Source organism: Cyprinodon variegatus, unplaced genomic scaffold (genome assembly GCF_000732505.1).
Source record: "Cyprinodon variegatus isolate N-32 unplaced genomic scaffold, C_variegatus-1.0 Scaffold426, whole genome shotgun sequence".
NCBI lineage: Eukaryota > Metazoa > Chordata > Actinopteri > Cyprinodontiformes > Cyprinodontidae > Cyprinodon > Cyprinodon variegatus.
The window spans coordinates 198,717-221,572 of NW_015150879.1; the positions used below are offsets into that span (position 1 = coordinate 198,717).

At 37.3% G+C, this 22,856-nt stretch overlaps 1 protein-coding gene across 9 annotated transcripts in view; it reads right to left on the reverse strand.

The window, feature by feature from the left end:
- The window catches only part of kirrel3 (kin of IRRE like 3 (Drosophila)), a 187,647-nt gene that overhangs the window by 19,169 nt on the left and 145,622 nt on the right, over window positions 1–22,856 (reverse strand). For all 9 annotated transcript variants that reach the window (XM_015388525.1, XM_015388521.1, XM_015388519.1 and 6 more), the window contains exons 7-10: window positions 14,081–14,186; window positions 5,994–6,142; window positions 5,695–5,822; window positions 4,382–4,508 (exon numbers count right to left, since the gene is read on the reverse strand). In XM_015388525.1, the coding sequence (XP_015244011.1) occupies window positions 4,382–4,508; window positions 5,695–5,822; window positions 5,994–6,142; window positions 14,081–14,186 (510 nt within the window). The remainder of the gene's footprint in view (window positions 1–4,381; window positions 4,509–5,694; window positions 5,823–5,993; window positions 6,143–14,080; window positions 14,187–22,856) is intronic.

The window sequence follows — 22,856 nt, forward strand, 5'->3', positions numbered from 1 at the left end:
AAAGGAAGTGATTGATTATGCACGTTGATTCAATTAAAAAAGGGAATTAGATGCTGAATCTGAATTCAGTGCTGATTTAAATTCATTGACAAAGGGTCAGAAGGATACATGAAGGCTCATGAATAGGCATGCTTCTCTTATAAAATTTTTCCTTGAACATGCAGCTTGTAGGAACCATTTTTTGTTGTGATACTGTCTAAAGTTTTGACCATTGTTCTTGTTAGAAATTGTACATTTTATTTGAAAATGTTGGTTGTCCAACTAAGATCAAGCATTTAACTCATTTAACTTTAAATATTTAAAAGGGTTTTGTTAATTGCTTTTGCAAGGCCTTGCAATACGTGAACTAGAACTCACTATGATATTTGTTTGGAATCATATTTGTTTGGAAAGACCCACCCTCTCCATTTAAAAAAAAAAATACACATGCACAACCCTGTAGAGAGTGCAAGAGCCCATTTCTGCTCATGCACACTCTGTTTAAAAGTTGCTGTTTGCATCGCTCATACAAGCTTACCTTCCAAAAAAAGGTTTTCAATTATTCCACTATGTTAGAGTCACAACCACTAGGTGAAAATGGGGACGAGCATGTAGTAGGGCCTTACGTAAACATATCACCAGAATGATTAACAACTTTAAGACAACAGCAACAAATGTCAAACAGGGGATTGGGGGTAACATCATAGCAAAACTGCTGTTTTATTTTGTTCTAATGGAAAATCTGTATGATAAAATAAAGATACACTGACTTCAAAGTATGAAATTTCCCCTGGGATCACCAGCTGGAGGATTCAAACTTACAAATGGATACACAAGATACAACTGGGCATTCGAACAGGAAAAGAGAGCATAGGACTGGGTAAAGCAAACTAACATTAGTATGAAAGCCCTGACTTAAAACATCTCGAAAATTCCTACTGTGTTTAAAATAGCTATCTTTGCCAGAATTAAGCGTGGTTATTCTTCTAAAATCTGTGTGGTTGCTATGGGATGTTTAATTAAACATAATGGGGGGTATCTGTTTACATTTGGCTTTATACCGATTACTGAAAATACAACACATCTTAAAATGTCTTTTTTTTTTTATTTACCTTAATTTAACCAGGAAATATCTAATTGAGTTTAAAAACCGAGCAAAGACTGGCAAGATTAGATGTATATGTTAACATAGTAAAACATTTTACAATATAAATAAAAAACAATCAGGGTAAACAGTAAAACAGCTGTGCACTAATCGAACAGCTTCCATACTTCTTCAAAGACAAAAGAGATCACGGCTCTCAGTTTGAGTTCGAGGGCTTTGTACACCTCAACAACTGAGAGTTGTGAGATTAAAGGATTGATAAAGGTTTATAAAAAAAGAGTATGGACACTTAAATTTGGTATCACATATCAGTTTTTGCAAGTACTGTCAAATGAATTAATGAGCACCAGGAAACCACAAACCACATCTCTGCTCCATCAGAATTTATTTTTGTTTATCCTTTTTAGATTTAAAATGTATTGAGGACATTTGCTGCATTATTAGCTCACTGCCCAAAAAAAAAGTTCAAATAAGAATTAATATCCTAAAATGAAAAGAAAAGTGTCTATAGATATATGTATGTGCAAAATTCTGTCCAAGCCACAACCTTCTGGGCCACCCTCCTTGTTTTAAAAATATGGAATTAACTTGGCTGATAGAAAAGAAGGCTTTAAGCTGAGCAGATATCTTGTGAGGTAGTTAAAGTGCTCATTTTGCACAGTGCTGAGGTTTAGTTGGTCAGATGATGTTTTTCAACATCCCAAATGCAAATTTCCTCTAAATCATTTTTGCACTTATTGTCTCTTATGGTCTTACTTCCAGTTTTATAAATGCAGGACTGCTAATTATCCAGACACATGAAGACAGTCCAGAGGCTACAAAAGAGAAAGGCTCTATAACAAGCATGTGCTCTGTGGGATATTGCAAGATTTCCCAGCCCTCATTTCCAGCTTTAGTTGTATTTCCCTTATTTAAGGGTCATCTTGCCCACACAGAGAAAAAAAGTCCACTCATACACATTGATAAATTGTTTGCAGCCTGAATATAGTAGATTGCTTTTAAGGTTAAAAGCTGAATCTTTTCGGTATCTCAGAAATCCCTATTTTACTCCAGACTCAGCAGGATTATAAAAAATAGACTATTTTCACTGATAATTTATGCTCTATAAACAACCAACCATCAAAGAAGTACCCCTCCGTCCTTCATGCACTGAAGCCCTTACAACTTTGCATTAAAACACTGAGGAATGAGCCGTCCTGAAAAATGGTTAACTGCAGTAAGCAATATATATCCATTAGTGACTTAAACACAAACTGCCTCCCCTGCCTGCTGTTTGATTATAATTAAATTACATTCTTCCCCAGGGAAAGAAAAATCCTCATGCCTATGTTGGTGTGCCACAGTGGGAGCCGGTGACACAAAACGACTTGGGGAGATAGAGGGGATGACAAATTATGAACACATGTAATTTAAATGATGGCTTTAAGGAATCAGTGGATGACTTCAGGAAAAACAAATAACAGAAAGATATAAAGCTCAACAGATGCCTTCACATCATGAAATGCAGTGCAGCCTCCTCTGATCTGTTACTGGGCTACAGTGATCCCGCCTACAAACGTTGCACATCTACCTTCTTAGCAAATAAGGCGGAATCAATTGTATTCATCTGACAATCGATGATATTGAGGGTAAAAAAGGCTGATGAGAAGCCAGGTTCATTTGCCGAAGAGATAGTGGCAGGGGGCAATCAATGAACATCGGGTGAGCTCCCTCACACGTGCCACTTCAACCACAGTGCTTGCACAGTCGGACAATCTGATTTGCCTTAAGGTATGGGTGAAAATTGACTCAAGATTCCTCAGAAAGTCAGGGAGGAGAGATGTGATTCAATTATTCAGGAGGCTAAAAAGAATGGGGGCTTTGAATGTCAAATGACAATTCAAGTGCCGAGGCTTGAAATACACAAAAAAGGGAGTGAACAAAGAGCATTAAGAAATAAAAAAAGACTTCAGGGGAATTCCAAATTCACTTGAAGAATAGCTAGAGAGACCAAGTAAACATGTCATCTCAGCTTAACAGCAGGTTTCCCAGGGTGCCCCAAGTTGTGTTGTAATCTTTATTAAAACAGTCTATCATCTTTCTCTCATGGCATCATTTTCAAAAGCAACATGATCTCCATTAGTTGAGCAGAACAAAAAGGTGCAATTCAAATAATAGCAAGCGCAGTGGATGAAATGTATTCTGTGTAATAAAACTGCAATAAGAATGCCACACTATGTTGCTATCAGATGAATGGGAGAAAATTGAAGTAGTCATAAATTTTCCTTTTACGTTAGGGTAAAGACTTAATTCCTTCAACAGATAGAGGGGGCTCCTTATGGTTCATGGAAAGTCATGATTCTGATCTTTTGCTTGAGGGAATGCTGGTATCCCTCTGATATGCAAAACCAGTGTCTGTGTTTGTGAAAAGGGAATCCGTTGAACACATTGTTTGCCACTTGAAGTATCTTCATCACAAAATCAGCATGAGTGTTGCTCTCAGGCAAAGCCTTTTGTTAGCTTTTGAATGTGCAACAGTACATAGCTCATGTTAATATCATCTTTTTTCGGGAGGTCTTGTTTTTGGTTCAGGTTTCTCACAGATGGACACAGGGGGAAATAAGAAACATGTAAATCCCACAACTCAGAACCTCTGCCATGCTGAAGCATGCTCCATGAATATCAAGCACTGATAATGAAGTCATTTGTTTGAGAGTTGCCAGGTCTCCCACCAAGGCTGGTATTCATTAGTTAGTCAGTGCCTCGAAAAAAGGCAGCCTCCCTGTGACTCATGTTGAATCTAATTAGCATTTAAGCACATTTCACCTGTTTACGAAATGTAAGGCCATGTCCTGAAAAGGCTAGTTTGTCTTTTCTTATTTCTTCTTTATTACAGAAATATACCATACTGTAGTAACACCTAATAAAATAACTGTGTGGCGTATCAAATTACTTTTGCTAGAAAGATTATTTTCCCTGAACATGTTTTTGGACTGTATTTATGTGCTACATCTAGTGACTGGTGGTTTGATTTGATGCCTGCCTTAGAAAATTAACCATGTTTTCAAGAAAATGATATATCAAATGAAAGACCACTAAAGCAAAACAGAGTAGGATGTTATGTCAGAATTTTCTCAGTAAAAGGAGTCTGTAAACTACAAAGGAAACAAAAATACCGACTGCTGTGACAAACTGCTTTCTTGTTTTTTTGCTGTCGGCCTCAGACCTTCAGACTAACTTTCCTTTCAGTCAATATCTGTGTTGTAGGCACACCAGGACTGGTTTGTGTTAGAGGAATATAACAATAGCACAACTTACCATTTACAGTTAGTGAGACCTCCTTCTCTCCAGCTCCAACACGTGGGACCACAGCACGGCAGACATATTTCCCGGCATCTTCTTGCCTCACATTTTTCAGAGTTAGTAGGTTCTCATTGCTCAGAACCTGGCAGGAAATTTACAGAAATCATCAGATGCAATGAGCACTGGAAAACCTTTGCATTTAGGATGGCAGTCAAGCAGTGCTAAGGGAAAAAAAATACCGGGCAGCATTTGACCATATAATACCTTAAAGGGCAGCACTTCTCAATTATTAAAATCCAATTTAGGGTCTGAACTCAGTGGAGAAAGGCTAGAGCCTTTGATGTTGACAAAAGGAAATCTGGAATGAGTCTAATTTTGTGAATCAAAGCAATGCCTCTCATATGAGAACAGGTCACTGAAGATGTTGGGCGGTGGGCTGTTTTAATGGACAATCAAAGCCATGTAGGTGATGCCATATAGACCAATGTCCAATTCTACCTCTCAAGAGGTGACATCCTTCAAGTGTTAGATGACAAACAGTGATATTTTAAGCATTTATTTATTTATTTACCTGCTGAATGCTAATAAAAATGTACATACCAACTGTAATTATTTTCCAATATCTTCATGAATGTTAAAAGTACTTTCTTACTATGGGCAAAAAAAAAAATCACGAGGATCGCTGTCCAGCAAAAAAACATTGAGAGCCCAAAGATTGTTGTATCCAAGGTTATTAGTTGAGTGGTGAGAAAATATTTGGTGACAAAATTAAGAAAAGGCTAAATAATAATTACACCAGCTTTGAAAGGCATCAGAGGGAAAGCAAATTAAAAACTTTAGGGTCGGTTCAAAACACCTGGACTGTAACTAGAATCAGTAACTGTAGCTGATTTTGTTAGGCCACAGTTGAATCTGAGAAAATGCCTGAAGTGTCGTAACTGGACTAAGAAAAATAGAAACATAAAGGAGAATTTGTGGAGTATTGTTGTGAGAAAAATGGTACTAGTCTCAGCAAGTCACTGTTTAAGCAACCTTGGCTGCCTTAATACCACAGCCATGTGTTGGTTGCCTCATGACACATTGAATTGATGCAGTCATTTACGAACACAGACCCAGAATTGACACAATATTATAAAGTACACAGACACATTAAATATAACTTATTGTAATCTTTACATTTTCCAGCCACAAACATACAAATAACAACAAAAAAATATTTGTTGCTTATCACTTAAACTTTTATTTTACTTCTTTAGTTGAATTATTGATATAAATTTACTTTCTAATCATTTATGAAAATGCATCCATTTTCTGAGAGGAACACGTACCACTCCAGAACCCCGTTTCATCCATACTATGGTGAGAGACGGGTTTCCTGTCCAAGCACAGTTGAAAACCGCATCAGATCCAAGGTCAACTTGCAAAGATTGAGGCTCTGCAGCCATGCGAGGCCCAACTGTTTAAAGAAACACAATAAATCAGACTTAAAGTAACAAGAACAAAGAATAAAGTGCTGCATATTTTGGAGCTCGGCAAACAATAAATAAAAGACAGCAAATATTTATGACCTTGCATTATTGTAAAACTGTCTGTGTACAAAGGCATGTCAGAGCACTTCAACACTCACAGTAGACATCAACGTTGCGACTGACGTTAGTGCTGCCGAGGGAGTTGGTAACTTCACAAGAAACAGGTTCTGTGAAAAAAGAATGGTCCACAAGAACCTCATATGTGTCCCCAGAGACCTCCTTAAGGATGTTTCCTCCTTTGGCCCACCTGAAATGCAGAACAGATGGTGGAAAAAAAGGATTGTTGAGAAAATGAATGAAAAGGGGTAAAAAATATAAAGACAGCTCACTCCCACCCCCATCTGTCAGTACGGTTGTTTTGTGCAAATAAATCACAATTCTGGGGCACGTTTTCTATGCTGGCTTCAGCAAATTTTTGTGGCAGCTCTCCGTGCAATGACAAGATTCCTGGCAACTCAGAGCAGACAGCACGTTCCTCATTACGCCAGACAGAGAGCAGCGCAGAATGGCAACCAAGACAAACAAATCACAGAGTGACAAATAGGTAGCTCTCCTACCTTTGAAAAATTTGCTTGAGACTTACTGTATTAAATACAACAGCTGACATTAATAAATTGACTTGGGATCACATTGAGAACAAACAGGAAGAAAGGCATCTGTTTGTGTTTTTGAATGATACACTTTGTGACATGCCACATGTGTTAAGGTAAGGCTTTGATGATGCCACGGGCAGCTGAGCCGTACACTGCATGGGTTATTTTGGCTTTCAGCTGTTATAAAGACAAGGCCTATTTATTAAAATAGAAGCAAATCTGTCCCCCAGAAGTATTGGGTTCCTTTGAAAAAAGAAATGGTGCTGCTGGAAAAACAATGCATGATGCACCATAAAATACCTCCACAGAAGACAAGTGCCTGCATGCTGATATAGCAAATGAGTACCCATCCAGCGCATGTCTCAATTTTCTCGCCTTGACAGTCCTGAAGAGAGTTTCCATGGGATGGAGAGCTAATTTGTTTTCCATGAGTAAGCTAGCCTCATGCCTGACTAAAATGCTTTCACTTAAATGGTAACAAATTATCTCATTCAACCAGTAAGTGAAGTGAGGAGGAATCCTGATTGGGCTTTTTGTCTTTTTTAGGTTCATTTGTGCAGCAGATTTTTTCTTCAGTTATTTTTTGCATGACAAGGAAGGCTGTAAAAATGTAAGCACTGCATATGGACTAACACAGATTAAAACATTACTGTGAGAAAGAAAATATAAGTTTTTTTTTAGTGTTCTGCACATTTGCTTACTATGTATTTTTATGTTTTAGAATATGTCAATTCAATTAGGCCAGTTTGAGCCAATGATTCATAGTAGCACTATCTTTTAGGGCAGGGGTCTTTAACGTTTTCGAGGCCAAGGACCCCCAAACTGATTTTGATATGGAGCAGGGACCCCCTAATTATATATATTGTATGAAATTGTGTTCTATCAAACTGGTCCTATAGTCACTCTATTACATATGGAGTCTTGTAACGAAAGTAATTCCTTCCTGGGATTATTAAAGTACTTCTGATTCTGATTCCTGGCTGATGGGACAGGTGTTGTGAATGAAATGGTGCCCAGGTTTGAAAGAGCCTGTGTGTTGCTAAATGTTTGCATTGATGACTGAAGGACATCTTCTGCTTCCATTTATATGTTTACTACAGTGCGTTGAATTCATGTTAATGTGTATTTAAAGACATTTTAATTAGTGCAANTTAGGACACAGCCTGAGATTATGAGTTGAGCTGCTGTCTTTTGGCAGGTGGAGACCATTCTATCGTTAATTTCAATGTTCTTCTGGATAAAATATATGTGAATGTGGACTGACTTATATAAATCAATAACATTTTGACAAAAAAAATCTGTTTGTACTTTTGATATCTAAGATATTATAAGTAATATATCAAAATAATATATTTTAAATTAAATTTTAGTGTCTACTTAAATGAATCAAACTGGTAAAAAGCAACCTCTGTATGATGATGGAAAAGTATATGCCAAACTTTTTTATCCAAGGAATTTACTTAGAGCTGGTAGCCACTGGCATTTTTGCCACATAGGCCAAAATCTTCTCTGACCAGAGCACATTCAAAATGCATCCTTTCAAATTTTTGGAGTGGTGTACAGTGTGGTTGCACAGTGAGAATTATGATAAAATTAATACACAGCAGAATCTGTTTTAAAATTGATGCTGCACAGTAAAATAAGCTGGTTGGTATTAACATGAACTACTTAGGTTCATTTTGCCAGACAAGTTGATCAAGACAAACTTGATTAAGGTATTAATTACACATGTGTCACTTGACATCATTGTTAGCCTGAAGAGGGCAATGACATGAATGGATGGTTAGGTACAAATGTCAATGAGGGAGAGGAGTTAAACTAGCTCACCTAAAACTATTTTATCTCTGAATGTGCCCTGTGCTCTGACCATTACTGAGACAACTCCCAAAGATGTTAATATCGTCATAAAAATGTGTGCTAACTGTAAAACAGGGACACACAAGCTAATAAAGTCACAAGACAATGAAGCTGTTTCCACTGCCACTCCATCAGCCAAAACTGCAGGAGTCATAATGGGTTAAGCACAGATGTTTGGGCAGCCGGCTGCTCCAAGTCGCAATTGCAGCTGCTAGGTTAGGGAGCCCCTGACAGTATTAGGAGGAAGCGAGACAGAATACCCTCGCCCTCCGGGAGCAGGAGAGCTCTGTTGGTGTGCTGGGCCATGTCCAAAACTCATGTCTAAACATAGCTAGCTCTCGGCAACAAAAACACCTGCATTCCCTCAGGGAGGGTGAAAGGGCCGATGCAAAGCTGGCTCAATAGATGACTCACTCCACACCACTGTGATCTTTTCGGGGATTTCATTCAGACAAAAGCTATGAATTATGTTTGGTCGTGTGCATCTGCAGAAGCAAGGATCACTGTTTGCATTAGAGCTGTTTATGTGTGGTGAAAGGTATTTAAACTAAAACTGTTCCAGACATAAAAGGTCCATAGTTAATGGAAGAAGAAGATGAAAGTGAAGTGGAGAAGGAGAAGATTTTGCATTTACTGAACGTTATTAAGGCAATAAAAGGCTAGCAATTAAATTAAGCAGGTATCTGTGCCATCAGCTCCAAGGCGCACAGTAAATCAGGACCCAAAGTTATTATCAACATGGTTAAGCACAGCACAGTGCAGTTCTCCTCCACCTTCCCTGCATATTAAAACTGAAGACTTCTGTCATTGTGATATTAAAAAAATATGCACGCTCAGTAACAGCGTCCAGTAATTTTGACACAGCCATAAAGGACTAACCCCTTTTACGATCTCACAAGAAATTAAAGCAAGGTCTCTTGATATCTACTTGCGGCCCAATATTTCATAAGCGTACAAAAGAAACCAGTGTAGTGTGATCCAAGTCTCGACGGGTGGATGTGATATTAAAATAATCAGAAATTTTCGTTTCTCTCTACAGGAAGCTGGTGTAATTTCTCAAAAAGCTGATCTCATTAGAATTTTCTGTCCTTTATGTATTCATAACGGTTTTATAGAGGACAGTTCCAGTAGTTTTCTCTTTATTTGCAAATTTACAAGAATAAAGCATCCCAATTTTTTTGTTGTTTCTTTTTTTCTAGCCACTGCTTAACTGGGAAAGAACTCATTTACATCAAAAACGTAGAATTCAAAGTACCCTGGGAAACATAGAAAACAATGCAAACTAAGACATAAAAGGTTATAGCACAACGGTTATAATCAACATGCACCATGGGTAGCTGTTTAGTTAGCTTCTAACTGTTAGCCAATGTAGTGTTTTCTTAGTGTTTGATACTAAACTGTGTTGGGATATATAGCCACAATGGAGCCCAAATGCTCTGAAAAACAACTGTCAATACATAACGGACAACTGTATAACACTTCAACAGATACTGATTTACAACATAGTCTTATTTTAATAAAAAAAGAAGCAAAAAAACATTGTTCCTAATAATTTAGTATAGTGTAGAAAAAAGGAAAATTACATATTTAAGGGTGTAAAAACACATCAACCTTACAAGAAAACTCCACACTAGGATTTGGTTTTAAAACAAAGCGGTATTTTTTCAGGCATTTAAGAGAGATAAAAGCATCTCTTTTTCGACCTTTTACAAGGAAGAGATTTAACAATTCTTGTGATCCTGATGTCAAAGAAAAGCTAAAAATAACATGTTCTAAATCCTTGCTTAATGTATTTATAATATGCAATAAATACATTTTAAAGATACTTGTATCCGTCTGTTTAATCTAGACTAGAATAATCGATTTTAAATCAAATTCCATTCAGATATATACTGCATAAAAAAGCTGAAATATTTTGTCAGTTTAGCCCAGAAAGCTACAGTTTTGTTAAGTTGTAAGAGTTAGTATTTACTGTTTTAACATTTACAGACCATTTTTGTTTCTCATCCGGTCAATAATTACTTTCTTATTTCAAAAGCCCCTCTCTACCAAACACCCATCTTTAATAAAGAAAAAAAAAAGATCTATCAAAATTCAAAGTCAGTCTCATGAATAGATGCAATATTGATTTCAAGTTTAAAGCACTTGTCTTAATGTGTGAGACCTTGAAAAACATCTAAGACTTTCTTCACCAGATAAAGTCACATGCTCACAGCAATTAGAACCTGTGCTTCTAGAGATAGTTCTAACTTTAATGAGAAATGTTCTGGTGCTTTAATACCACAAGATCTAATGCTCATAGGCCCCACACTGGGATCTCAAGCTGTTACTAGCAGTTTTGGTATAAACAAAAAATGAACTATTTTCAGTTGCTCTTTGCTTTTTAAGCTGACATATTAAAAAAAATAAAAAATAAAAAAAATAAGAATCTAAATGATAACATCTTAGAAAATGGCATTAAAAACAAAATAATGTATCATATTGTCTCTCATTCTGGTGATTGAATGCTTACCACTGATATTACACTCTAGATTTATACAGGCAACAGAGTTTACAGTTGTAGCCATTCAAAATTTCCCCATTTTCCATGATGGGCCCTTGGCTGGTCCCTTACAATTCTTTTTAAACATCAACTTTTCTACTGAAATATTCTTTCTGTCATGATTTGTGGACATTGAGATCTAAAGAGAAGTGTTATCTCCTGGTCAGACACTATAATTCTGTGAAAGGGTGGAGTCAGAGTAAAAAAAAATGTGCAAGAGGGGGTCACTCCGGTGGCTGGAAGTTGAAGGGGATTTTGCTGGGAATTACAGGGAAGTAGGCTGCAATTTGACTGGCGTTTGACTGGGAAGGGAAATTTTGAATGCCTGCTACAGTATGTTGCTGTATGTTTCTGTAGGCAACTTTCATATTATAGCTTCTTCTTTTCTTTTTTTTTTTTTTTCACTTTTCACAATTTTTAGAATGATTGGGACATAACTTATCTATTTAAAAAAAATAGAGTAAAGGAAAAATTTGTACTTTTAGTATTCCTGACCACTTAAATCCCTTTCCCCTTTTAGGTTAAAGTCCTAGTTCAGCACAAATCAGCTGATTCGATCCATAAGTAACAGCCTGCTTTTCCTCCTAAGCAACAGCTGTTCTACGCTTCCAGTTCTCACATTTGCATTTCTGTTTTATTCTTTTTTTTCTGTGAAAAGGTTCCAGACATACATCTCATTTGTATTCTGCCTTAATGCACTTTTATTAAAATGCTGTTGCAGTCACAAGGGGTCACAGGCAGCTGGAGGCAATAAGCTTTTGACTATTGCCCCTGCACTATCTTGGGTGTGTGTTTCGAGTGTCTATTGGATTGGAAGATGGCCCGACGGTGAAGCGCATATAGGGAATAGATGACTCTCTAGGGAATGGAAAAGAGCCATCCGTCTCAGAACTACTCTGTCTTTGGGCTCTATCTGATCTGTGGAAGACAGAGTGTATTAGCACTGAATAATGGTCCCACACTGCTTGACCAGATTTCGGCACTCCATGGTGATTTTGCTCTGCGAGGGAGACTCTCTGCAGGCGTTTACATAGGTAAAGCCTCCAAGGCTAGTACTGTATAGATTGAAAATTTCTAGTCAACAATGTGCTGAATTGAAATGGCACAGCAATGGATTACGATAGAAGTGTGATGCCCTTGTATGAAAAACAGGAAATGAAACAGGTGACCATGAAAATCAGGTGAAGAGTGGACCTTTAAGTATGAAAGGTTAGTAGCTGTAATTTCAATTTCACACTATTGAAACAAATAGGTAAATAAATTGTAGAGTGCAAAAGGGATGTTTTCATTCTCCTTTGGGTTTAACCTTCAACCAATCCTTTTATTCTCTAGATTGTTATACTGGAAGAAAATCTCAGCTGCCAAGGAGTCAAAGCTTTTGATACCCTGTGGTGAAGTCTGATTCTAGCATTGATCCAGTCTCGTAACAAGGGAAGCTAAATCCCTCTGCAGAAGAAAGAGATATGTCAGCGCTGTGCAACAACACAGTCTAACATAAACCTTGTTTTCCACAATATCCCTGCCCTTTCTCAACTAAGACTTTTTAATTTTTTTTTCCAAACTATATACAAAAGGAACATCTCTGTTTTGCCACCTGTGGGTGTGTTGTACAACCATTTCATTTCCCAGTACCATAACAAGATTCTGAACCTGGGCAATTGCCTTTACTATTGATTTGGCTCCATTTATTTTTCTGCTCAGATTTAAAAACCTCCCTCTCAGAGAACCATCTCTTGACAAATCACTTTACTACTCCTCGTGTAGAGGGCCATATGGGGTTTGTAAAAACAAAGGTGCATTTTTTCCCCCTTATCAAGTCAAATATGTTACAATGTCCAAGTTCAACAATGGATATGGTACTAAGTAAGGGAAATGTGATTTTCTAATTTTATCTCTGTAAAAGGCATCTCATTATACAACCCTAGGCAGACGCTTTTATACGTTGGCATTTATTTATGTCTGACTTTATTTCTTTTGGTTGTTAATTACTTTGCAATTATATTATTAATGACCATAAAAGTTCTTATATCTAAAACATTTGGGTCTTATTTTCCGAAACTTGCTTTACATTGACTGTGATTTTGGTTCACTCACTCACTTTAGTTCTCTCAACCCTCCAATTACTTTACCACTACTACTGCAGCCCGCAACTTTTGTATAGTGAAAGAAAAGTTAACTGCAGAAAACATATTGCAATCAAATAAAACTGCTACAATTTAGTTTAAATCACAAAACTATCATTTTATTAGAGTAATTATAATAAGGTAACCTATTTATTTTAATGTGCAAAGTAATTCAACATTGTTATTAATATTGTTTTTCTTGTATAAATACCTCTCAAATTTGGTCATTTAATCAGTTAATTTCTACTATGCCCCCCCTGTAATTACACTGAGGGGCAAGGCCGTCGCCCCCGCCCCTACTTTGGGAACCACTGAACTGGATGTACACAGTTTTCCTTCTGTCACTCCTGTTGTTTGTCATTTGATTATTGCTTAATTACCTTGCTTTCATATAAAATTACCACCACCCCTTTTACAATGTAAACATTTCTTATGTGGGCAAAGAAAGATTTATTTCTAAACTGAAAAAAATCCCTTATTGTAAATTGTCATTTCTTAAACAAGTGGATATAATAAAAGAAATAAAAGTATAGAATCACCCACCATCGCACAAAGCTGGCAGATCCCTGGGGCAGGTGCTGTCTCACCACATAATTTCAGGAAAAATACGGGCAATTTTGATATCTTCCTCATATGTCATGCAAATTAGATTTTCATATTTCTTCTGACACACTCATAGACATTTAAAGTTCAAGGGAGATGATGTGACCATAAACCAAATAATTGTGCAACAAAGCTCTGTTTTACGTTGCTGCAGCCTATTGAAACATGACATGGTTTCCCAAATGGTTTTTCTGTAATATTTTTCCATTAGATTTTTCAGAAGTGTTTCATCGTTTTGAGTCCTCTTGTAACAAGTATGAGGTGAAGTAATGTTGCAATGGTATTATAGGGTGTCTGACAATGATTAATGCCATCAATACAGGGTGTTAAATTTTGCGCCATCGATCAGAAAATATCTCATTAACTGCAATTCTTCTCATCCTTCAACATTTTCTAGGCTCTTTAAAGCTTTGAGGATGACTTACTGTATGTGTGGGCACTGGGGTTACAGCTCGTTATATTCTTACCTGTAGAGCGAAACGGGAGGGTTGGCCTTTGCGGAGCATTGGAATTTTACAAGGTTGCCCTCTAAAACTGGCTGAGGCTCCACCGAGAGATTGACAAGTGGGAGATCTATAAAAACAGAGAGGCACAAAGACAAGTAATTACACAACTGACATCCCCTTCAAACACTGTGCAGTGAACTGTATGGTTTAGAAAGTTATTTTGTTGCTGATGTTGTTGATGGTTAAATCAGAGAAAACTATGACAAAAACAGTGGAGTAACCTTTAGTGGTCATACTGTGGTACCCAATTCTGATGCTTTGTTTTGCTCGGGGAACCACAGTACTGTATGTCATAGCACTTTTAAAATGTGTAGGATATGACTATCTGATTTACTTCAACTTTAAAGATAATGATGTTGGATGGTCTGTGAATTTTGCAAACTTTTGTCAGTAAATTATGGATGCAGCCTCAGTTTTGTTGGCAAATAAAAAAACAAAAAAAAACAAAAAGATCTTCTAACACTTAAAGCAGTTCCACAGAACTTTCTATATTTGACACCCGGTGCAATAACTGTATATATAAGTATAAAGTACAGTAGCATCCATTCATAATGGCCTTTCCCAGTCAAACGCCGGCTGAATGGCAGCCCACTTCAATCAAACTCCCAGCAAAATCCCCTCCGACTGGAGTACGACGGAGTATTAGGGCCAGGCTACAGTAGAGATTGTGTTTTTCTTCTGTCTCGGGAATAAAGTCGTATTGTTACCAGAATAAAGTCGTAAAATTACAAAAATAAAGTTGCAACGAGAATAGTCATAAAATTACGACAATAAAGTCATAATATTATGAGAACAAAGTCTTAAAATTACGAGAATAAAGTCATAAAATTGCGTGAATAAAGTCCTAAAATTAAAAGAAACAAGTTGTATTGGGTAACAAGTTGGGGTTGTTGTATGATGACTTGATTCTCGTAAATTACAACTTTATTCTTGTAATGTTACGACTTTATTCTCGTAATAATATGACTTTATTCTAGTAATGTTACGACTTTATTCTCATAGTTTCTCGACTTTATTATCAAAAAATATATATATATATCTCTAGCCTGGCCCTAATACTCTGTCGTATTGGAGTGACCCCCTCTTGGAAATTTTTTTACTCCGGCACCACCCTAGCTGTAACAAACATATGATTAGATCTTTGAGAAGAAATATACTATTAATTGCACTGCTACTGTTATTCTTTAAATGCTTTGTGGCAGTGTTTTAAGTGATGTTGAACATTTATTTCACTTTGTGGCACGGTCATCCCTGAATAGTTATAACTCTCAGTTTTAATATCCCTTCAGCCCACATTTGTTTTGGCTTGTGTTACTGAACAACAAGCTGGGAATTAATTCTTATGTGTTTACTCTTATGTTCCCCCTACTTTTGCTATGTGATGAAAGTAAAATGATAACAGATTTCACAGAAGAAGAATTTACAAAACAAAAAATAGTCCACGGCAAAATCCACAGCAATTAAAAACAACAAGCAACCTCAGTGATGCAGTACAATTATAGTGATAGCTCTGAACATCACACACATTTATTATGCAAATTCAATAAACAACTTAATTCATCCTAATTGACAAAGGTGGGATTCTTTTTGAAGATACAGCTTCATTTGCATATCAATCCTGTCCCACATGAAGAAAACAAAGCCATTTACCTCTCAAACTTGGAGGATAAACGTATTTATTTATTTACACTAAAGCTATTTGTCAGGCTTTTTAAAGGCAATGTAGGTGTAGTTTGTTGAGAGCTGCAACCACAGCAAGGAAGATTATAATTAGCGATTGGTCTAGCAATTAGTGGCATAAGTGCTTTACTGTTAATGGAAAATATATTGGAAAGTGTCAACTATTTCTATTTATGCCAGTTTCCATGAAACGGGAAAAAAAAAAAAAAAAAAAAAACTCCTGTTTGACAAACTGTCTCAAAATTAAATTTCATATATTTCTCCTTTTTCACATGTGGTAGAAAAATGGTGAGCTACCTTAGGGAGTCAACTTGTTAGAAGAGAAAAAAACTGGATTTAAAGTGAGCCATCTGTTTCAAAGGTAGATCTATGGTCAAAAACACTGAAGCTATAACCAGGACCTGTGTTTGGATTTGGATGAAGCACATGGAGATCAATCAATTAAAAAATACAACAGAAGAAGACAAAAACAACAGACACAAACCTGCTTTAATACAGCCAGGTAACTCTCTGCACAGCCATGATGAGGAATTCAGTAAGCAAGTGTCGGAATACTGTTCATTACCCTGTAGCTGTGCAGATGCTCAAGGCCGGCTCAGCTGCCACAAACCCCCAGAGAGGAGTTGGTCCAGGTGCCACATACCTACTTACATAAAATATCCCCAATCAGGCGAAGTATTCTCCTTCAGGACAACCCCCCAGCCCCCACCAACCTCTTTAACGCCTTGAAATCCACAAGCTCCACCTGTGCCAGGTCTCCCCAGGCCAGTAAAGAAAACAACAACATTGTGAAACCCAGAAACACTGCAGGCTGACTCAACAAGCAAGTATCCCTAGGTACTATGCAGCCAACTGTGTGTGTCTAACCATTTGTATAGTTGTGCGAATATGAGAGGGGGTGCAAGGATGTGCATCATAATAAAATTGGAAACTCATCCTTGCCTGGAGCAATAGTATTATCCACTCAGTAGGTGGTTTAAAGCATTGTGGGTGGTTAAATCTGTTAAAGGAAATGTTGGTAAATCAACTGAAGGGGAAAACGGACAGGTGTGGCAACAGTCAAGGTGGCAATGAAAAAAAAGTAACTCAGAATCTGGGGAAGAAGAGAGAAAAGGAGACAGACATCAAAAGACAAGAGAAGATTTTAAGGTAGTTTCTGTACTAATAGACATTACAAGGCAAAAGTGAATTCAGAGGCACTGAAGCTATTGCTATATGTGACTTCTTAATCATGACATCCTTCTTTTTGCTGCCAAGAGACTTCTGGAGACAAAAATGCTCATTACTGTCAATCTGTCCAAAAAAAAATCCATATTCATACCTGAACTAGCCCTCCTTTTTGACGGGAAAAAAAATATATATATATATCCTCAGAGGTAAAGTCATAATGATATTATTTTCTTTGCTTCATCTTTCAGAGTCATTTGGAAGGACAGCACTTGGAGCAACAGCTGTTGGAAAGCAAGATCCAAATTCTAACCTTTGACCTTGTGTTACTGGCATCTCTTTCATTAGTATTTGATGTGTAAATTAAACAAGTTGAGGAATGGTGCGTTTGAGACAAAGCCAGGGTAGACCAAGGCACAAGACAACTAATCGTTTACTAGAATGGATGGAATTAAAAATATGGAGGAAAAGAGTAAGAGAGATGTTTAACAGAGAAATTTGGGGAGGGTGTTGTTATAGTTGGCCGACAGCTTTGATCGGTTAGTTCAAAGTGGAGACCAGATGGTGCTGTTGGAACAATCCTCCAACTTCTCTGTTTATGGAGATAGTGCCAGCATAAATTCGACTCCCTCCCCCTTTCTTATAGCTCAATTTCCAGTCTCTCTGGGTCATTGTAGACAGCTGTTCTTCAGCAGGGCGAGCCCCAAATTCATAAAGCGGTTGGATTCCTCGGAAAGACGCAGAGACCAAAGATTACATTGTCAACAATATGGGTATGCTGTCAGCTGGCTAGCTGAGTGGAATACTTCAGAAGAGAACAGGTGGAAAGACAACCTGAGGTCTAACATATTGATCATAAGATATTCAGAATGCTGAATTTACTTGGTTTAATGATGGCAGATGTTGTGCCACATTCCATACAGCGCATATGCCCCAAAATATGTTCGCTAATAGAAAGTTTTCTAAGAAATGCAAGAGCATTTTTCTCGTCTGTACATCCTTGTATTCCTTCCTCCTCACTCACAGATGCTGTTTTGGATGAATTTGGCATTATCTGCTTGATTAAGCAAGGAGAGCATGTAGCTGAGCAAGATACTAAAAAACAAATCCTTCCCAATTGCACATGTGCATGTTCTTTATTAATTAGTCCCAACAAATGGCATTCATTTTCCCCCCACATGGCTCAGCTTGTTTGCAATTCAAACACACAAAAAAAACCTTGGCTTTGCCTGTCCCGGGTGCATTAATTTCCCACTACACATTTCAAAGCTCAGTTCTATGTGGGGCAAGGCGCTGCAGATATGCAACTGCACTAGAAAATAAATGAGGAATATTTCAAACCATGTGATGAGTGGGAATTAGCGAGACATGAAGCTTTCGTTCTAAACTGAGTTCCCCTGCAGTCGTAGGTACTGTAGTGGAAGAGGGAAAGTTTACTGATTCAAGAAGAAGCCACATGAGCATCAAAATGGAGAAAACAGCCTCATGTGATAGCTTCTCCATGTGATACAATATCAAATAATTGCGGTTCACTAATTTTATGGTGTGGACAACTGTAGTCAGCAGTCTATCCAGGGTTCTGAATCACCTCTGCTGGCTTTAATCCCTCTCATTTCGGTAACATCACAAGCGAATACTGTATTTAGATGCTAATTTGTCTAAACCTCATCCAGATAACAGCATATGAACTTTGGTGGGAGGGAAAATGCTGAGCTAGATGTAAACCATAGGCATTAAAATAATGATAAAAAGAAAATATATTAAAGCCATTTTTGTTTAAGCTGTAGAGCAACATGCAGAGCTGTTAAAATTGTTTGGACTGAGGGAGAAAGAGGAAAATGGACAGCTAAGCACAAAGGTGGACTGAATACAAGATTTTGGGAAAAGACTCTAAAAAGTTGCCTTCCCCACTGAGACCCTTTGTAGTTCTTCGTTGAGCCTTTTGGTACTCCAATTTCTTTTGTTGATGTTCAAGTTTCTTTAAATGTTCTTGACAGAAATTTTAATCAACTAGATTTTCAAGCATGCTAAGGACTGCCACATCATAACATAACTGACTGAAGCTTCTAGATTTTCACACACACACTAACACAGATTACTGAGTGGTCAGTCACAATGCTTTTACCCATGGCTGAGTGGGGGTTTAAATCTGTCAGCAATAATTGACTTGTTTTGTTGGGGATTCACATGTGGCTAGTTTATGCTGTAAAAGGAGAGAGAACATCCAGGAGCCATTACGAAGACCTAATTGTCAAGTCCGTCATTTCTTTCACAAGCTGACAGGAAGCTCTTCAGGGAACAATTCCCTCATACAGTAAGTAGTGGGATGGCTTTTAACTTTTGTTCGGAGTGAAAAGAGGAATTTAAAAGGTTCAATTTTTCTACTTTTTTGGCTTTGAATATTTTAAAATACACTTTTCTGTCAGGTTGTTATTCTCTTTTTGAAAAGTAGTTTTAGTCCCTGACATCTTCAGCTTATCATTATTATGACAGGAAGCCAAAGAAAGATCGTCTTTTAATTTCATACGAAACCGTTAAAGAAAAATGCTAATTCAATCAAAAGATAAGGCAAGCTAAGTGCATTGATTAGCATTATTGGCTCTTGCTCTGCTTGCCTCTTTTCCAGGTTGGTCCCCCTAGTCGTTTGCATCAAGTCTTACTCATGTAATTTACCATTGAGTACAAAGCTTTTTCTACAGTCAAGTAATTTGATCACTTGTGGAGATAAGTGACTGATGTTTCTTTGTCATAGTTTCTGAATCCAGAAAAAAATAAGATAAGTATGAGTCTTCTCATAGCTGACGTTATTTGTCCGAGTCACATAATCAAATTGCTGCTCAGTGGCACAGTGGATAGCGCTGCTGCCTTGCAGCAAGAAGGTTTCGGGTTTGATTCTTTCTTTCTGCATGAAGCTTGTATGTTCTGCATGTTCTTGCATGTCCTGGGACTCCAGTTTCATCCCACAGTCCACAAATATGACTTTAAATGGCTGCTCTAAATTCTCCTTAGGTGTGAGTGTGTACGTGAATGGTTGTTTATTTTGTTGGTCTCTGTGTTGCCCTGCGATTGACTGACGACCTGTCCTGGGTGTACCCTGCCTCTCGCCTGTAGACAGTTGGAGATAGGCGGCAGCACCCCTCGTGACCCTGCTTGGGATAAGCGTGATGGAAAATGGATGGACATAATCAAAATTCTTCACAGTTAATTGTAATTAAATGTTAGAAAATATATTTAAATCACTGGTTTTAGAAGTGGATGTGAGCCTCTTCCAATATGAGGATGAATTGACAGGTTTAATTCAATTCTGGATGGGATTAAGAAGTGGTATTTACACCAAATAATTTTATCACGATAAGTCGCTAATAAACTGTAAGACAGCACTCACTGGAAAGTAATTAAGTCAACGGTAATATATTAAATATTATATAGCTGAATTCTTTAGGTCATCCAAAATGGTTTTGTCCTTTGGGTCTTTAAGGAACTGACTTTATTTTACTGATCCAGCACTTTTGGTTAAAACTGTTTTTGTGAGTGGACTTTCCTATCAGAGTCACAACACACCAGTCATCATGAGCAAATGGCTTCAGTTTTCTCAGGTTTTAAGGTAGCCTTTTCTAGACAGCATGTTTCAGCTACTTTTAAAGATGCTCAATAGGATTTAGGACAGGTCTCAGAGAAGGGCACTTCAGAATAGGCCATTATTTCCTCTTAGCAATTCTTGGCTGTTTTTAGCTGTGGTTTTGGGTCATTATTCTGTTGAAGACCCATGACCTGCGACTGAGACCAAGCTTTCTTACATTGAGCAGCACATTTCTCCCGAGAAACATTTTGTAGTCTTGAGATTTCATTTTACCCTGGAGAGATTCAAGACACCCTTTGCCAGAAGAAGCAATGCTTCCCCAGAGTATAACAGAGCCTCATCCATAGTTCACAGTAGGGACAGTGTTCTTTTATTAATATACTTATAATTTTTCTATCTGTGAACATTGAGATGATGTTCCTTGGCAAAAAGTTAGATTTTTGTTTCATCTGTCCACGGGACATTCTCTCTCAAGTTTTGTGGCTTATCAACATGTAGTTTGGCAAATTCCAGCCTGGCTTTTGTTTTGTTTTTTATGATTGTTTTCAACAATGGTGTCCTCTTTGGTTACCTCCTATATAGTCCACTCTGGCTCAAAAAGGCTGAGTGGTTTAAACTGAGACCTATGTTTCCTGAGCTGAATTTAACAGTAAATCTCTTTAGAAATTTTTCTGGGCTGTTTTCTTAAATTCATACTACTTGTCTATTTGATTTGTTATCTATTTTACTGTTGCAGCCATGAAGGTTGGCCTCCGTCTCATGGATTTTTAAATTAAGATAATTAGTGCAACTGTAGTCACTTAAAATTACTTTTGTCATATTCAAGTTATTTCTGTGACCATTTGGGGTTTTTCTTTCATTAAAAGAGGCGTACCAACACTTTTACCCATGTGTGGATCTTATTTCACTTTTAGCCATAGCTTAGCTTGATGCTATCAGCAATTTAAAACTTTCATGCATTTTCAATTTGAAGTAATAACTAATTGAATTAGAAATGTTAATAGTCCATTGAGGTATTAAAAAAAAAAAAAAAAAGATTATAGACATCTTTCTCTGTGGATCTGCGTTACCTCCTGAACATTTTGTTGTGTACAAGAGAATAACAATTTAATTCACTGTGTTCCTTGGTCTTCCAGATTTTTGAGCACTTCACAAAATAGCTAAACTTGATGTAACCAGCATAAGTTTAGGCATTCTTTTAAGTAAAGGTAGCCTATTTGCTTAAGGGTAGCAAGTTAATAGGCAGAATTCACATGTATGCCAAGCACTTTCAATTTTGGCTTGGACATTTTTTTTTAAAACAATGTATTATCTCATCTCAAAAATATTAGGTACTATGGAAAAGGTTCAAAGGGTGTCAATAAATGTGTAAAACTCTAATTATTGAGTTTAAATTACAAGTGATATGCAAACTCTTAAGAGCTTGCACACCAATCAATTGAATCAAAAACTCTGTAATTTCCTTTCAGCTTTTTTTGCACCTGTTTTTCGAAAGATGCGATTGAATCACTGACCTTGTAATCAAATTAGCTTACATTTAAATTAAGTAAATTAATACCTGCACAGAAAAAACTAACTTTAAATACAGAAAGCTTCAATTCAGGTGTAATTATATGTAGGGAGTGGATCTCTTCTGAAACTCCAAAGGCTCCACTGAGCCGTGCTGAGCACTACCTGTCAAATCCAAGAGAGGAGGAGAGCGAGACCAAGAACGAGGGAGGGAGTCGAGAGTCTTAGCCTTGTGGGAGACAGTTTGGATCTCTACAATTAGTCTTCACTGTCGCTTGGTTTCAGCTTTCACTGTGAAAAATGTTTTCAGGAGCTTTAATTGTGTAAAGACGACATTTTGGAATGCTAATTAGAGATGTTCTCCACTCATTTTTCAGGGTTAAATCAAACATTTACAGGCGCGGATGATGCCATGATGGCAGGCGTTTATCACAGACACATCATTATACATGGTGACAAATCAGTTTACATGTGGGCAGACTTCCTTCGCTCACTGCATGGCAAAAAAAAAGAAAAGCACAAACTGCTAGGGTTGCAAACACTAACAACTCTTAATCATTTTTACTCCTGCGCCTGAGTTGGCCTGATTGTGCTATGCCCGCTCGTGCCATTCTTGCCTCTTGCCGAGTACATAATAAAAAGAATGGAGCCGTCAGTCATAATGGCTCTCTAAATAGCATTTTCTGCTTTATTAGTCATACTTAATGTCTTGAAGGGGTTGTGAGTGATGCAAAATCCCATTGTTCAAAGTCTTTCTCTTACTGTGAGCAGTTCTTGATCGAAAAAATATTCCTTGACAAT